At 42.8% G+C, this 17,767-nt stretch overlaps 1 protein-coding gene and 1 long non-coding RNA gene across 4 annotated transcripts in view; one reads left to right on the top strand and one right to left on the bottom strand.

Moving 5' to 3' along the window:
* Positions 1-3,131, bottom strand: part of GRPR (gastrin releasing peptide receptor) — a 46,822-nt gene extending 43,691 nt beyond the window's left edge. For 2 of the 3 annotated variants that reach the window (XM_002920144.3, XM_019800615.2), the window contains exon 1: positions 1,551-3,129. In XM_002920144.3, the coding sequence (XP_002920190.1) occupies positions 1,551-1,963 (413 nt within the window). In that variant the 5' untranslated portion in view covers positions 1,964-3,129. Of the gene's footprint in view, positions 1-1,550 lie in introns of all 3 variants that reach the window. The other variant, XM_034649637.1, reaches the window with a different exon arrangement.
* Positions 3,132-4,002: 871 nt separating this feature from the next.
* Positions 4,003-17,767, top strand: part of LOC105238040 — a 32,779-nt gene continuing 19,014 nt past the window's right edge. The window contains exons 1-2 of the long non-coding RNA XR_856730.3: positions 4,003-4,125; positions 15,824-15,887. This is a non-coding gene — a long non-coding RNA (uncharacterized LOC105238040). The remainder of the gene's footprint in view (positions 4,126-15,823; positions 15,888-17,767) is intronic.

The following is a 17,767-nucleotide window of genomic DNA, read 5'->3' as shown; positions in this document are numbered from 1 at the left end:
CCCTTGGCCCTTAGTAATGAGCCACAGACCTTCTGCCAACTCCAGAGTTCGCCTGTCCTGGGTCAACACGTAAGACCGCCTGTGGCCACTCGAACCTGGTGGGCCAATGTTCAGGTGACAGCAAGCGGGGGTGGGGGTGGGGTGAGCGGCGAGAATGGAGAAATGGAGAAACCCCCTCCAGCCGGTACGATGTGCAAACCTTGCCTCTGGGCTATTATTTTTCCATCTTTGAAAATGAACAGTGTACTTCAGGCAGCTAAGTATAAACACATGTCTACAAATACTGATAACACTATCTTTATTTGTCCATTACCTGACAAAGCCAGCTCACCTGGGGACTGTTTGTTCCTCTATAAAATGAAAATCCACTACCATATGTATTAAAATGTGGGACATTTTCTTCAGAGTATAAACTTTCAAGAGCTGCTTCTATGCCTTTCCTCGTACACGCTCAGATCCTCATGTGTCTTTAACAGCATAACATACAGTGGATTTTAAAATAAAAACTTAAGAGTCTCTGGTTCATTGTTCCAGTTTTTCTTAATTTGACCATATGTTCCGTGATGTTTTTGGAGTCTATTCACTACTGTGTCCAGTTTCTAGAGCTCAGAAGCATATTAGATCTAGGCAGCAATGTGTTCAACAACCTGCAGATATCTCCCCACTGGTTCATTCAAGTAAGTGTTTTTTTTACATAACAGATGCTTGGTAAATGTTCAAGGAATGAATATGAATCTTTCAGAATGAATAAATGTGAATTTGTAAGCAACATGTTCACACAAAAAATGCAGTTCACAAATATAAGTATTGCCCAGAATGAAACGTTGGACTCCCTCCCCCACCAACCTCCACCAAAGGCACTGTATGTGGAAGTACATCAATAGAGATATTAAAATTCAAAATCAAACTTCAATGGAACTTTCTCAAGGGAAAAAAAAATTCAAATAATGCTTGATTTCACTGAAGGGACACTTAGAAAAACCAACTCTCTGATTACAGAGAGCCAAATGCAAAATCAGCTGTGAGAAAAGTTAAATGTTCTGAGGAAAATAAATTTCAAAGAAATGCTGCTTATTTTCTCGTCTTGTTTATTTCTGAAAGAATATTTTGAGGAAGAAATTCAGTGGGACTTTTCTGTTCTCTGAAGACTTGGAATTGCTTCTAAGAAACATTTGCCTGGGGTGTAAACTCTATTAGGTGTGTTTTTTTTTTTTTTCCTCACCAGTTAATTAATTTTGCAGGGACGGAGAAGTTAGGAAAAAGCAATGCTAAACCGATTTGTCTCCAGAAAATACATATCAATTTTATGTTCAGAGAATTTTTTTTCTCATTCGTCCCCTTTTGTTCCACAACCCACTCACTTTTCTTTCTTAAACCGATATGTCAAATTCCAGAAGTAATCCCCAGAAGAAAACCGTGCCTGGAAGGAAATCCGAGTTTGAGTAAAAGTTCCCTTTGTGCAAACAGCTATGCCTGCCGCAAGCTGGTGGCCCATTTCCCAGGGCACCTGCCACCCTCAGAGAGAAGGTGACTTTGCCTCCAGAACTCACCTGTCCGCCGAGAGAGCCGTGAGTGTGAAGACAGACACCCCCACCGAGGTGAGCTGTATAAAGGGGATCAGTTTGCAGCCAATCCTGCCAAACAGCCATCTGTCGGCCAGGTACCTGCTGGCATCCACGGGAGCACACGTTACCAGGAGGAGCAGATCTCCCAAGGCCAGACTGGAGATGAACAGGTTGGGCACGTTGCGCATGGCCTTCACTGTACAGAAGATCTTGATCAGGGTGATGTTGCCGACGAGGCCTATCAGAATGATGACCCCATAGATGGCAGGGATGATATAGAAGATCCCTGGGTGGAACCAGTCGTCGTTCGTGGGGAGAGTTGCACTGTGATTGGAGATGTTGCAGTGCAAGAAGTGGTCCACTTCCAAGTTCAAAAGCAAACAACCATTCAGAGCCATCCTCTAGGTTCTTTCCCACCCAAAAAGTGCTCTTAGGTGCTGTTGCTTAACTTTGATTTTGTAGTTGGGTGAAGATGAGGATAAAATCTATGCTGGGCTTTTTATCTTCTTTGACAAAAATTCTGAGTACCTATACACTGTGGCATTCAGAACGGCCTGGCACTATTTTGATGCTTGTGCTGCTCTGGTCCTCATATGACCAAAGTAATGCATGTCTAAATTCAATAAGTTAACAACAAAACGACAACAAAAAGTCAGCCTGAATTAAACCCAGTCTGTATCAACTCTTTCTACCTCCATTCTAGTCTGAGCCTCCCTGGCTGCAGTTTACTAAGAACTTTTGGCCAGCTATTTTCATACAGCATTTCCTATCTTTCCTGATATTTAGAACCTGAAGGTTTAAAGTGGGTAGGAAAAAAACCGCACTGAGAAAGCCTCAAATCCTATAGGCAGGATGCTGTGCACGTCACTGACTTCCCCAGCAAACAGCAGCTCTGCGGAGCTGAGGCTCTGCAGAGGAACTGGGGCTACTTATAAACAGAGAATGCCAGCCCCCTACTGGACACTTCCATCACTGCCCAGGAGCCTGCGCTCCCCAGCTGAGAATCCACCGGCGGACTCCAGCCAACCGACGCCCTGGGCCTCTCATTTCGGAGGTGGCACCCGTGGCAGGTATCAGCAGGCATTGCTAGCCCTCTGCAAAGGCACCGCGAGTCTCGCTGGTACTGCGCCCAGGAATCCAGATAAAACTCACAGCCCCACTGCTCATCTTTTCCAGTATGTTAGAATGACATGTTCAAGTTGCTATAAAATGGGGTCTGTATCTGAATTAAACGCACACGGATGCACACAGGATGTCCATGTGGGAGCTGTCCCACCAGCCTTCCCCATGGCTCTTTGAACACGGATGGCTACCAAGGAAAAATAGGTATGGGATTTGTGCCTTAAACCTTCAGTAACTGACCTCTGGGAAAAGTCAAAGCAGAACACACACGCTCTTCCCCATAGATTTGCCAGGCCATTACTGTTCCCCTTTACCAGGGAGAAATAAAATCGGGAGCCCGCTGTATTCTCAAATCTCAAAGATCAGTAGTCTTTTCCAGAGAAATGGGATGTTTCTCATTGGACCTAAACATTACGTGAACTGGAATTTTTTTTTTTTAAGATTTTTATTTATTTATTTGACAGAGATAGAGACAGCCAGCCAGAGAGGGAACACAAGCAGGGGGAGTGGGAGAGGAAGAAGCAGGCTCATAGTGGAGGAGCCTGACGTGGGGCTCGATCCCAGAAGGCCGGGATCACGCCCTGAGCGGAAGGCCGACGCTTAACCGCCGTGCCACCCAGGCGCCCCGTGAACTGGAATTTTGATGCAGTTATTTACAATTTTTTATTGACTGCCTGCCATGTTTTACAGCAGCTTTCCTCTTGAGCCCCGAGTGGGAAATGAACGGAAAAGGACGTCCAGATAGAATACCAAGGAATTGAGGAGTGGAAAGAAATAACTTACAAGACTTGACTGGGTGCCAGAAAGCCTTTACTGAGGAGGTACTGCGAGTTTTGAGTTTGGGACCTTTAGCCAACAACTTACACATACACTACAGGGCTTTATCTTCGAGACTTAGGTGAGGCTTGCTCTTTCCGGTACATCACAGGAAGCCAGGTACTAACCGGTCCCGCCACGGAAGGTTTGGCTCTGCGGGATCCATAAGGAGTAAAGAAGCTTGCACTTAACCACCAGGCCAGAGCCACCAAAAAAGGCTCCAAGCGCGTCGTCATGGTCATTTCCAGTGGCTGGTGACAACACCGAGATGGCCGCCACGCTCTCCCACAAATCCAAAGGGCTTGTGCTCCCCTCGGCCAGCCGTAGAGAGTCTGAGGCCGCGTGCCTGCGGTGGGAAGAGCTGCTCAGTGGAGATTGGCAACACCGGGGAGGAGTCAATAGCCACGAGCCTGGTGCTGGTGATGGATTGCTAGCACATACCGCAGCAATGCACTCTATGGCTTCTGTGCTTCGATCTTGGCTCCTTCGCGCACTGCCTTGGCCAGTGACGTGGGCAAATTACTTGGTGTCTAAACTTCAAGCTCCTAATCTGGAAAGTGGGGATGACTCGTGAAGTCAACTGAAATTATCCACGTTAAGACTTCGCACCATTTGGCACATAGTAAGTACTCAATATTAGCTGCTCTTACTATGTAACTTGTTATTGTTGTGATTGAGAGAGATTAGCGTTGTGGTTTTACTCTGGAAAAGCCCAAAAAAGTCAGAAGAGGGATTGACCTCGGATTAAAGGGCGAAATGTCCTACTCATACAGGTGAATCAGCAACTCCTCCATTTACTTGAAAGACATTGATCACACATCTGCCAGTTTCCAGGCACTGTGCAAGAGCCTGAGAAAAATAACATGTAGATACATGTTATTACAAGATCTGTCATGATCCCAGCTACTCTAGCTCAGAGTCACAGGACCTGGTTTCAAAGAATAAGGCAAGAAGGGTTTTCATATAGATTCTGCAAACACTTCTGTTTGTTTTATACTGAATTAATAATTTTGCTTCTTGAAATTGCTATGGTGGTTTTCTTCTCTGATCATTTACCTTTCTTCCTCTCAATGACGATGATTGCTTCTAGAATTGTTTTTGGTCATCATTACTGGAGAGATAGCCTCATGTGAATCATGCCAAAACTCAGAGGAATTCACCACTTGTGGACCGAGAGAATTAGTGAGACGTCAAACAACCCAGGGTTGTCCTAAAGATTTCTAAGCAGGCAGCAGCAGTTGGCACCGGGCTATAATATTACATTAAACCCAGATATCTTTGGGCCTTTTGACCTTCTGAAAATTCCTTGAGTATTGTTTAAATAGAAATAAACTCTGGCTTCTTATTTAAAAAAAAAAAAAGTGGCAGGAGTTTAGACCCCATTCCCTCCCTAGAATGAAGCAACTACCTTTTCTCCAGAGGTGACATTTGATCTTAAAGGTTGAGTGAGTGTGTGGCAGGACCTCTTGAACAAAGAAAATAGTATGTGCCTAGAAGAGAGGCATAAGAGAAAGAGCATGGCAGTGGGCACCATACAGCTTTAGGTCCAGGAAGGTCACCTGGATCAGAAGAGAGGAGTTGGGGAATGAGCTAGAGAGGCAGGTTTGGGTGACATCGTGATGGATCGTGTATTCTTGTTAGGTTTGGTCCAGACAGCATATTTTTGGTTCACAACGAGGACTCCTGGAGGGACCCCTGAGTGGCTCAGTTGGTTTAGCATCTGCCTTTGGCTCAGGTCATGATCCCAGAGTCCTGGGGTCGAGCCCCGCATCGGGCTCCAGCAGGGAGCCTGCTTCTGTCTCTCCCTCTGCTTGCCCCCTCCCCCTGCTTGTGCTCACTTTCTTTCTCTCTCTGTGTCAAGTAAATAAATAAATAAATAAATAAAATCTTAAAAAAAAAAAAAAGAGGACTTCCGGATGTTGTTTCCTTTTCTTTCTTTAGACACCCCTGGGTGCTGAGTTGGCCTCACTTCTTAATTCCAACTGAGCCATAAGTGTTTCTTCTCAAGTAAGTTAAGCTGATGCTGATAGATACTGATTTCTCGCAGCTGGTGTTAGCCTTATGTGTTCCACGGCACTGTAGGCTGTTCTAATCATATTTTAGGAGTAAAGATATATTGAGGTTCAACACCTAGTATTTTCTTGGCACAAGGATGTTTACAAAAGCTAATTAGAAAATTTTGATGTCATTTCAACTAATTAGCTATAATGACTCTTTCCATCCCTACCATTATGTGTCACCTTCTGGCAGATCACCAAACATACTCAGACGCTTGCTTAGCATTTCATTTAATGGTGAACATGAGGTGCTTTTGACTTAGGAAAATGACATAGCACAAATATAAGACAGGGACTTGTTTCCAGATAGGACCGGAGTGTGACTCAGCATCCTTTTTTATGTGTCCGAGCAGGGTGTCACTTCTATTTTAGTCAAGAGGGTCACATTTTCCATTCTTCCAGAAAAGTGGGTTTCCCATGGGACTTGAATATTGGGGTGCAGGCAAGGACTTGGTAGAATTTGGGAGGATGGTTGGACTTGACAGGGCTAAAGAGAGTGGAGACAAAGTCTCTTCCTACCAGCTGGGTACATGGCACTTTGTCTTCCAGTAGCTGGTATTCTTGGTGGAGTGACAATGAGCATACACAGATAAGAAAAAGTAAGTTATAGCGTGAGTAGAATTTGTGGGTGGAGCCAGAGTAAAGAGTAGGGAATGCTTTGGGTCTTTTTAAGAGACAGCCTGCCTGGAACAAAGGTTTGGAGGGGAATAAGAAATGAGAAATCAAGGAGATTGGATCTGCTGGGGAAGATTATATTTAAGGCTTCAGTTTGGTCTTTAGCCTGTAAGACACTGGTTCTTAAAAAAATCATTATGACTGCCTGGGGGTGCTTCTTAAAAATACAAATTCTGAGGCCCTACCCCAGACCTATTGAGTCAGAATCTCCAGGGGTGAAAACCAAGAATCGGTGTTTTTCATGACATCTCCAGGGGATCTGAGCACTCTCCTGTGCTGGGGACCGATGATGCTGGTGGTGTGAGATCCAGAAAGCCTGGCAATGTGACAGCACGAGTGTCTTCCCCTTGGTGGAGGAAGAAGGTGAGTGAGGAAGCACATGTAGGAGACTGTTGCTCTGAGCCCTTGCTACTGGCCCTTGAGCCAGCAGCATGGGTGTCACCCAAGAGCCCATTAGAAATACAGAATCGCAGGCACCACCCCAGACCTCCTGGATCATAATCTGCATTTTACCAAGATCCTCAGGGATTCGTATGCACATTGTAATAGTCTGAGAGGCAATGATCTAGGTGTTAGGGAGATATGGCAGAAAGGGTTAAGAAACCAGAGCAGAAAGTGGGAACAGATAGGAAACTGGAATCTCAAGTTCAGAAGGGAAGGAGCAATTGGACCAATCTGAAGCTGAATGAAGAACCACTGAATGGAGCCTTTTTGCTATCCCTGATGATGGCTGGGAACCGTCCCAGCCTGAGTGGCAGATGAGCTCTTTTTGACACAATACAGGGGCAAGAATCTCATTACAAATATAGGGAACATAGGCAACAAAGAAGGGAAGATAGTGAATTTTTCTTGCTAGGCTCATGACTCAGAGAATAATGAGCAAGGGCAAGGAAGAAGCCGCTATGGAGAAAAATGGTGAATCTGGTTTTAGGTATACTGAGTTCACTATTTGAACAAGGGCAAGTCAGGAAGCCCACAGAAATGAAAGCTGAAGTCTGAAGTCAAAGAGGTAAATAATTAAGAGGACTGCTTGAGAACTAGCATACTGAATGTCAAATAGTACAAATGTATAGAAGAGGACTTGCCAAGAATCAAGTAAAGTCAGGCTTCAAGGACAAGGTCACGTGGTGAAAGTCAGTGGGTACTGAACACAACTTCAGTGTCATACGGTGGCAGCACCATAGAGAAGCTGCTGAAGGTTGCAGCAACCCTTGCTTGAGAAGAATCAGAGATGTCACATTTTAGTGCGGCAGCAAGAACAAACGAGACAGATGACTATATCCAGATCCTGAAAGGTTGGCATCATTTCAAGTTCCCTTCTCTTTTCTTAACATTCTGTGACTTTTCATGGGGCTTGGAAGCCTAGAAGAGAGATGGGGGGAGTCTTCCGAAAGAAAGCCAAGTTTCACTTTGAGCCACACGAGACCGTGGAAGGAAATGTGGTTGCCCAGAGAAAGCCTAGCATAGAAGATCAAACTCTCAGTCACAGCCAAGGCTAAGAGAACACCTGGTATGGTGGTTTGAAAATATACCCACCAGTTCTTGGTAGTTTTTCCCTCAAGAGGTGAAGATTAATTTCCCTCCCCCTGCGTGTGAGCTGCACGTGACTGGCCTCTAACAAACAGAACAAGGCAGCACTGATAGTGTGTAACTTCCAAAATTAGATGACAAACGATGTTGCAGCTCCCTCTGTGCAATCTCTCTGAATCACTTGCTCTGAAGAAAGTCAGCCACCATGTCATGAGGACAGTCAAGTGGCCCTATGGATAGGTGCATCTGGTGAGGAATGGAGGCCTCCTGTCTGCGGCTATGTGAGTCTTGGAATTAGATCCGCCAGCCCCAGCCTTCGGATGACTGCAGTCCCAGCCTCCATCTTGACTGCACCCTCAAGAGATACTTAGAGCCAGAACCACCCAGTCAAGCTACACCTGAATTCCTGACCCATGGAGACTGGGAGTTAGTAAATGTTTTTCATTTTAATCCACTGTGTTATAATTATTTGTTATGTAGCAACAGGTAACACCTGGTAAGTAGAACAGATGGAGAAGGTGACAAAAGAAAACCACCAAAAAGACAAAAACAAAACAAAACCCAAACAACAACAACAACAACAACAACAAAAACCGAAAAGAAATACCCGAAAAGGCAAGTGCTAGAAACCTGAATTGAACCTTGAGTGGTCAGGCAAGGTATGAGGGGGGGAAAAAGTATGGTCAAACCTAAAAAGTTATGGAGACTAAAATCCATTTGTTACTCGGTAATACCAAAGCTTCTTTTATAGATGAAATATATATATTTTAAAAATATTTGTAAATGAGCTGAACTTTCTTATCTAGCCACCATAAACCTGGAAATTAGACAACTTATATTCATTCCCCTCTTTACTCAGTGAGCTTGGGCAAATGAAATTAATTCAATGAACATTATTTGCCACTGAACTGTTCTGTGCCATTAAATCTCCCTCCATAAACTACAGGGGCATTTTCCCCATGCCTATGGCTCCAGGACAACCCGAGGTATTAGTACCACCCAGTGGCACCTAATGCGATGGAGAATGGCAGCTTCCCTCTACCCTCACTCATCTCTCTTTCCAGCTATTTCTTCCTTTCTTCCGGACGAATCCAATCAGTACAGCCCCAGAATCCCTAAAACACATCCCTGTGTTATTTCTACCTCCAATAACAGATCTGACGAGATAAATGTTACTAGGAGGGATTCCTTTTTAAACACTTTATTTTGAAATAACTTTAGGTTGACAGAAATTTGCAACAATAGCACAAAGAGTTCCCATATACCCTTCCCCCAGTTTCCTCTATTGTCGACGTCTAGGACGTCTACAAAACGAAGAAATTAGCATGGGTACAATACGACTATCTGAACTTCAGACTTTCTTCAGATGGCACCAGTCTTTCTATTACTGTCATTCTCTGTTCCAGGATCCAGTCCAAGAAACCACACTCCATTCAGTCCTTACGATTCCTAGTTTCCTCTTTTCTGTGACACTGTCTCTGACTTTCCTGTTTGTGATGACCTTGACACTTCTGAAGAGCACTAGTCAGGTATTGTGTAGAGCATCCCTCCATTTGGGTTTGTCTGATGTCTTTTCATTATAAGACAGGGGAGAGAAACCACTCAGGCGAGGTGCTCTTCTCCTCACATTATATCTGAGAGTATGTCTTAGTTGCTGTTGTAATAAATTACCATGAATTTAGTGGATGAAAATGACAGAAATTTATTCTCTTATAATTCTGAAGGCCAGAAGTCTGAAATGAGTCTTATGGGGCTAAAATCAACACTGGCAGACCTGCTTTTTTCAGCAGGCTCCAGGGAGAACTGCTCCTTGCTTCTTCCGGCCTCTGGAGGCTCCCAGCATTCCTTGGCAGGTGGTACAGCACTCCAGCATCTGCTTCTGTCATCACATTCTCTTCTTCCATAGTCCGGTCTCTCTCTACCTCCCTCTTATAAGGACTTTTTTTTTTTTTTAAGATTTTATTTATTTATTTGACACAGAGAGAGAGAGAGTGAGCACAAGCAGGGGGAGCAGAGGCAGAGGGAGAAGCAGACTCCCCCTGAGCAGGGAGCCCGATGCAGGGCTCCATCCCAGGACCCCGGGATCATGACCTGAGCTGAAGGCAGACACTTAACCAACTGAGCCCCCCAGGCGCCCCTATAAGGACTCTTAAGATTACATTGGGCCTACCCAGATAATCCAGGGTAATTCCCCATCTCAATTGCTATTGCAAAGTCCCTTTTGTCACATAACATTTGCCATATAACATAGTTGCAGTACCCAGGGATCAGAACCTGGATATCAACAGGGGCCTTTATTTGGCCTACCACAGGCTATGTGATATCCACATGATTTATCAGTAGTGATGTTAACCTTGATCACTTGGTTAAGGTGATATCTATCAGGATTCTCCACTGCAGAGTCATTATTTGGGGGGATAGGTTCCTTTTAATGACCAGAAGTATGATCGTGCTCAGACCTAAAGTAATGATGTTGACACTGTGTGGCCATTCAACACCACGAATACAAAGTGCCACACCCCGCCAGACCCAGTTCTGGGCCCTGCAATGGTCCCTACTCTCAGGGAGCCATTTGCCTTATTAGGACAACATGTTCCATACAAACTAGCTTTCTTTTTAAATAATCCAGACACTGCTTGGGTGATGACCTTTGATTATATAGAGAGTTTCAGGTCATGTGAAAATGGAAACTAATTTTCTTATGGTTTCTGAAGTACAATTGGACTTTCTGTGACTATTTCCCACTATTACAAGCTCTCTTGGATTTTCTTCCCAAAGGTGGAGTATTATCTCACAGGCAAACCAATAAAAATGCCACCAGGTTTCTCATGAGAAAGTCTGGTTTTTATTATGTTTCCAGCCAGCTTTATGGGACAGAAAAGGTTGGGATGCACCCTCGGACTCTGGGTGCTCGTGTAACTAAAGTGAATTTCCATCCCTCACATGTCACCCTTTTTCTTTGGCCTGTAAAATAATATACCATGTTCTCTAAGGAAGATGCTGGGAAACAGGTTACCCAGAGATTTTTCTCCAGACGCCACTGTAGCTCTTCAAACTCAGAGTGGTTCCATGGGAACTCACACTCGGTATAAAAACTTGGTTATTTTTACTGCTTGAAGGAAGTTCACCTTAAATTAACTCCAAGTCATGTCTGAAATACATATTCCACCCCAGGTTCTTCAAGTCACGTACTCATGAAATAGAACTGACAAGTACACAGGAGTTTATCATTCACATACTGCAGAATTCAAACTTCCCCTTGACCTACCACAATATATCAGAGGCAGAGTCTCATTCAAATTGCTTATCACCTGCCTGGCTTTGATGAAATCACTTTTACATTCTCTGTGCTTCCATGTTTCTTCATATATAAAAGGGATTTAAATGACATTAAGGTTTTTCAGCTTTATCTCAGAGAGTTGTTGCAGATTCAAATAAAGTAACAAATACAAAGGCACGTAATAAGGTATAAGGTCCTAAACAATTTCAAGTTACTGTGTAGTAAATTATTGGTAATTTTTGAGGTGTGATAGTAGTATTCTAGTTATGTTTTTTAAAGTCCTTATCATTTACAGCGGGGGGGGGTGTTATCAAACTTTTTCTTAAAGGGCCAAATAGTAAATATTTTAGGCTTTAGGGCCCACAGGGTCTCTGGGAAGGCAGGCAATGGACACGAGGTAAATGAATGGGCTGCATTCCAATAAACCTTATTGATAAAACAGGAGGTTGACCCATGGGCCAGAGTTTGCCAACCTCTGTTTCAAAGAAACTTACTCAAATACTTAGGGGTGAAATGATAGGATAGCCAGGATTTGCTTCAAAAATCATACAGGAAGTGGAGAAGTGGGTCAGGGTAAAAATGAAACAGGACTGGTCCCGAGATGATAACGACAGATGAAGGGTATGGGACAGCTCATGTTATCCACGTGTCTATTTTGTATGGGTTTTAAATCTTCCACTGTTAAAAGCTTGTACAATGTCTAAAATAGAATCTAGTATTAATAGGATTAATAATGCCAACCAAGTAACTCTGCACATGTCTTTGAGGCCTTGGCTTGGGGCATACATTGGAGCTTCCCAGAAGGCTGGCAGCATCCTGGCCACTCTGGTATGCCCTTCTTCTGGTCTACATCAATCTGAAGGCCTGAGATTGAAATGCCGTGGAGTGCACATGATTTGGGATGGAATTGACTTCAGACTGGCCAGCGGACGGTCAGCTTAGGAAAGTGCCTCTTCGATGCAGTGGGGAAAGGGACTGATTTGCTTTTTTTACTACCCTCTCTCTCTCTCATTCTTTCCCATTCCTCCCCACAGCTGTATCAATGTATTTTAAATTCTGCTTGTGTCCTACAGAAGTTAAAGAGTGAGATCAGTTTTTAGTCCAAGTTCTTTTCTATGTAGGTGTGCTAAATGGGGCTATCACAGGGTCAGAGAAACTAGATATGGCTTTTCCAATATCCCTATTTTCCTATATGACTTTCATGGGTATAAATGATTTTTCTAGACCCTTATGCAAAAATTCTAGAGAGTGCCTTCTCATACTTCAATGACAACTAACATTCCAATTCCCACCCCACCCCCCACTCGAAAGCTTCTATACCAGCATTCACCATTCTGTTTCTTTTAGCCAGTTTTTCCTTCCTTTTCCTCTAAATTGCTAGTTAATGGGTGATACCGGATTTATGGGAAGAAGTGAGGACGGAGGATATATAATAGGAAGAGCTAACAGTGACTTAGATGCTTTGTATGCGTGCCCCCATGGAGTCCTTACAACCGCGCTATGATATGGGACCCTTTACATGCTTTTTACAGATGAGGACACAAGGTATGAGGCGGGGAAGCAATCTGCCTGAACTCACATGGGCTAGGAAGTGTGCTCTGATAACTGGGTACTTAAGCACCACATTGCATGCCTCTCAGGGGACAAAGGGTAGAACTGAGGAGACCTCGGGGTTCTCCTGGGAGGTGAAATGGACAGATAGGAAGGAGAAAAAAAGTGTGCTGAAACACAAGTAGAAACTAGGGATAAATTATTAGGGAGCTGAAAAACAAATGGGAAAAAACATAGAATCCAGCAGCTGTGGTTTCTATTTCTTCCTCAGCAATGGTGTCCTGTATTTTTTGTTTTTCCGTTTTTCTTTTTTGTTTTGTTTTGTTTTTTTGCCTCTAGGGAAATAAACAGGACGCTCAGTTCCTGTCTCATGTCTACAGTCACATTTCTTTAATATCAAAGTAATTTAAGATGTAGAGTAGGGAGAAGAAGCTCACTGGTTCCCAGGGCTGACAGGACCTCAACTATGCTCCCTCTTTCAATAAACAAGATGAAACATCTTTATGGAAACATAAAGCAAATTATGCACCATTCTTCTGAAGGCACTGCTGTGCATCTGGGTGACTCTTTTTTTTTATTTTAGGATTTTTTTTTTTTAAAGTAATCTCTACACTCAATATGTGGCTCAGACTCACAACCCTGAGATCAAGAGTCACATGCTCCACCGACTGAGCCGGCCAGGCACCGCCTGGTTGACTCTTAACAACAATGAACATTCCCCATTTCTGATCCCATGGCGAAGAGGCTACTTGTAGGATCAGAGCATGACTTGATGCGCTGTTTTTTATTTCTCCCTCACACACCCTCCGCCCTGTCCTAATTCCACTTCTGCATCCCTTCGCCAACAGTGAAGATGCCGCCTTTCAAAAGGCACAGCTCAGCTGTTCTACTGTGATTAGAAAGACCTCACTCCAATCATCCAAACATGCACTCCTCTTCATTCACTTGTAAACTCCACGTTTGACGATTATGATTGACAGAAGTCTTGTTCTTTGGGGTCTGTATCATCATTGGAATCAATTTCTGAAGCACATTCTCTTTCCTTAATCATAGGCCTGAAAATATGGGAACCTTGCCTTTGATAAGTGGTTGGCCAGAACCCCCAACCCCCTGCCCCAGGCTGTGAGGTTGACTTGGGGGGGGGGTGCCTCAATATGGCGCTAGCAAAGGAAGCCTGTTTGTCAAGCATCCAAAAAATAAAAGAATAGAAAGTCAATAGCTCTGAGCAGGTTATGGCAGACGATGATGTTTATGGGCTTCTGAAGCATTTTGTTTGAGACCGAGTGACTTCAAACGGTCAGAGGAGCAGAACTTAATTAACAATTTTTAAAAACCTTCAATTAAAAAATCATTGAGGTGCAAACAATCAGATCAGAGAACAAATGAGGATAGGCAATCCAGAAGCAACACACACTGTACTCTGGGAAGAAAAATGCTTTCTACCCTTTCTCAGAAACAAGGATATTCAAAAAGCAGGGCTAACGTTCTTCCTTCGATGCAGCTGCTGCCCAGCCTAACCTGAACCATTTGCCCCTTAAATTCTCACTCTGAGCTTGAGGTCCTTTCAAGAGTATTTGTATGTGGGAACATGTGCAGTGAGGGGACAGGAGTTATAATCAGCATTTGTTGACTATTCGCTATGTGCCAGGCGCTATTCTAAATGCTTCCTTCTCTTTTGATTGTCACCCCTGTTAGATAAGTATGTACTATTACTAATCCCATCTTAAAGAGGAGGAAACCAAAGTCCAGAGAGACTTTTATAATTTACCCAAGATTAGTGCTAAAGCCAGATTTCAAATTCAGGCAATCTGCCCCAGAGTCCATGCTCTTAATACCATGTTAGTTCCATGGGATTTCTAGAAAAGAATTCATGCTATCTGGAATCAAATAGTTCTTAGATTTCAAAAAGAAACCCCCCTCCCTTTCTTAGCTGAGGAAACTGAGACCCAGAGAGGTTAAGAGATGGTCACAGTAAACTAAAGTTGAGTAGGGGTCAGTCAGAAATCAGGTCTCCTGTGAGCTTACCTATTTCTCTTCTTCCATCTCCCACCCATGGTGTCCTCCCAGGAGACATTTCATCGAAAGAACCATGGTATCCATGGAGAAGCACTTCTCAGATCTTCCTTCCAGACAAAATGTGTTGTTCAGCCACACGGAGTATGGTTAGCTGAGAACCTCCAGCTGTTAAGTGCCTTCAAGATCCACTTTAATTTTTTTTTTTAAAGATTTTATTTATTTATTCAACAGAGAGAGAGACAGCCAGCGAGAGAGGGAATACAAGCAGGGGGAGTGGGAGAGGAAGAAGCAGGCTCCCAGTGGAGGAGCCTGATGTGGGGCTCAAACCCAGAACGCCAGGATCACACCCTGAGCTGAAGGCAGATGCTTAACCACTGCGCTACCCAGGCGCCCCCCACTTTAACTTTTGAGCTGGGGCCATGGAATGAAGTCTGACCAATATACTCAACAGGCCTGGTGGGGGAAACAGAGACAGGGGAAGATTCTTTGCTTCTGCCATGGATGAAGTTAATTCTGCAGATTTCCCAGGGGCCTCTTTTCTTCCATTCCCTTTATCTTCCTCTCCTGAGTTTCCTCTCCTTTTTACTCCTTGATTTTCTGAAATGCGAAGTGGCCAACTGTAATTGTTATGACTCCTGGGTTCAAGCTGTTGGTGTTATTAGGGTCTACAGATTGGGGAGTGGAGGACAAACTGAGGACAATTTTTCTCTGTTGAAAGCTTCCTTCCTAGTTCTCACTGCTGGGTGTCCACGTGTGCACCTCAATGTGCTGAGGAGCCAAAAGCATGGGTATGAGCCACGTTAAATTGGCAACAACGGTGCAGCTCTCAATACTGTTTCCCCCATATATGAAATGCGCAATCTTGGGCTAGATTCACAACTTCTATATATTTCTGTTTTACCATTTAGACAATAGGAATAATAATCTCTAATTCACAAGGTAGTTGTGAAAATTAAATGACACATACCGATGCTCAATAAACAATAGTTCCCTTTCTCAAGATCACGGTCAAATTTTGTTTGATCTTCATAGTGCACTCCATTATAGTCTCTTGAACCATATTTGTATAAAATTAGCTAATTCCCACATTTTATGGGGAGACCTGATTTTTCGCTATAAGCATGCTGCCTTTATGTGACTACAGAATATAAAGTACATTATATGTAATAAAAATTAGATGTCATAATCAATATACTTATTTTTTTGGACAGACAAATCAAAGATTTGATAAGGAAGCTGATGTGTAAAACTGATTGGGAGAAGCAAATCTTATTGGTGAGTAGGAGATTTTGTTCTAATTCATGATAAGATGAAAAGGGATGTTAGAGTTCTAATAAGGCATGGAATGGTAGAAGGATTGTTAATTGGATGTAACCCCTCAATAATTTATGACTATGAGGGTCTAAAATATTAGGAAAAATGGGTTTTCAAACTGCTGTAACATTTATTCACACATCCACTAACTCATCCATGTACCTCTTCATCTACCCAACCATTAGTCGCCTGTCTTCCATCCATGCATTGATATTTTTACCCATCCATCAGTTTATTATCCGGCCATTGATCTACACATGCATCCATCTTTCCATTCACCAATCCATTCCAATGATCCATTCAAGGTAGTAACATTGCAGTGCACAGAAACCCACGTAAGAAATGATCCTTACCATATGGGAACTTTCCATTTAATAGGGAGAAAAGAAAAGAAGGGGAAATATGAGATAAATGTTCCCAAGAGTTGTATAATAAGCCTACAGATGTCCCAAGCAGAAGAAATGACATCTGACAGAAGAGAAAGACAAATTTCTTCAATGGAAGAGACAATTTATTTTGGGTTTTGAAGATTCTTGAAGAATTAGTAGGATACCATAAACAGAAAAGAGAGTGCATTTGGGGCCAAGAAGGTGGTAGAGAGGCAAGTTATAACTCCAGGAATGGTGAATATTTTGCTTTAGCCAGATGATAGTGATAGAAGATCAAACCTAAAAGGTTTACGTTTGGGTGGGTGGGTGGGTGCNTGGGTGGGGGTGCGGAACATGGAAGGTCTACAATAATGGTCTTAGAAATTTGGTGTTTTCTTGGTAAGCATGCAAAGACAATGACATTTTTAAGTAGTAGACTGATACAGTCAAAGTTGCATGTGCCAAATATTTTTAATTAATTTCAACCTTCAAGTAGCTATTTAAATAGCTAAAATATAATAAACTGGAGGTTCCAAAACTTTCTCTGCTCACAGTAATCTGTGTCTCTGTAGTTTTTTTGTGGGACTTCTAGGCCAAAAGAATCACCTAACAATTCCATTTGTTAAGTAATTAAGTTTGAACAACTTATTAAATATTTATATCCTAACAATTAGCAGCCATTTGGAAAAAATAATGCATATAAATAAAAAAATCTTTCAAATTTCAGACTTCAATAACCACAGTTACTTCCTAAAGGGATGTGTGCACCTGCTGGGCACTGCACAATTTCTCAAACCTTGGAATCAGATTGGCACCACCACCCCATTTCCTGTTCTGCATTGATTTTCACTTGGTATTTGGTTTTTGAACACCAGATTTTCAAAGACATCACGTTATCAAAAGTAATGTCACCAGATATAATGTTGAAACTATGAACTACCTCAAGTTAGTAGTTTGCATAGTGTCCAAAAGATGTTGCATAGCCCTGAGTTTCCCTCAAAAATTTAAAATATCCTGCTAATCTCACTCTTGGGTATATATCCAAAGGAAAGGAAATCAGTATCTCAAAGAGATATCTGCACTCCCATGTTCATTACAGCATTATTCACAGGAATGAAGCTATGAAAGCAATCTAAAAGTCCTTCCACAGAAGAATGGATAAAGAAAATGTGATTATATATAATGTATATACACACTACATATGCACACAAATGCACATACACATAACAAAATATGATTCAGCCATAAAACAGAAGGAAGGCCTGCTAGTTGTGACAAAATGGATGAAACTCAGAGGTATTATGCTAAGTGAAATAAGCCAGACAGTGAAAGACAAATACTATATGGTATCACTTAAATGTATAACCAGAAAAAAAAAAAGGCTAATTTCATAGAAACAGAGAATAGAATGGTAGTTGCCAAGGGTCATGGGGTGGGGGAAATGGAGAGGTGTTGGTCAAAGGGTACAAACTT

The sequence above is a fragment of the Ailuropoda melanoleuca genome, chromosome X (genome assembly GCF_002007445.2).
Source record: "Ailuropoda melanoleuca isolate Jingjing chromosome X, ASM200744v2, whole genome shotgun sequence".
In the NCBI taxonomy this organism is placed as follows: Eukaryota; Metazoa; Chordata; class Mammalia; order Carnivora; family Ursidae; genus Ailuropoda; species Ailuropoda melanoleuca.
The sequence above is the reverse complement of the archived record's forward strand: the minus strand, read 5'-3'. Positions and strand labels throughout refer to the sequence as shown.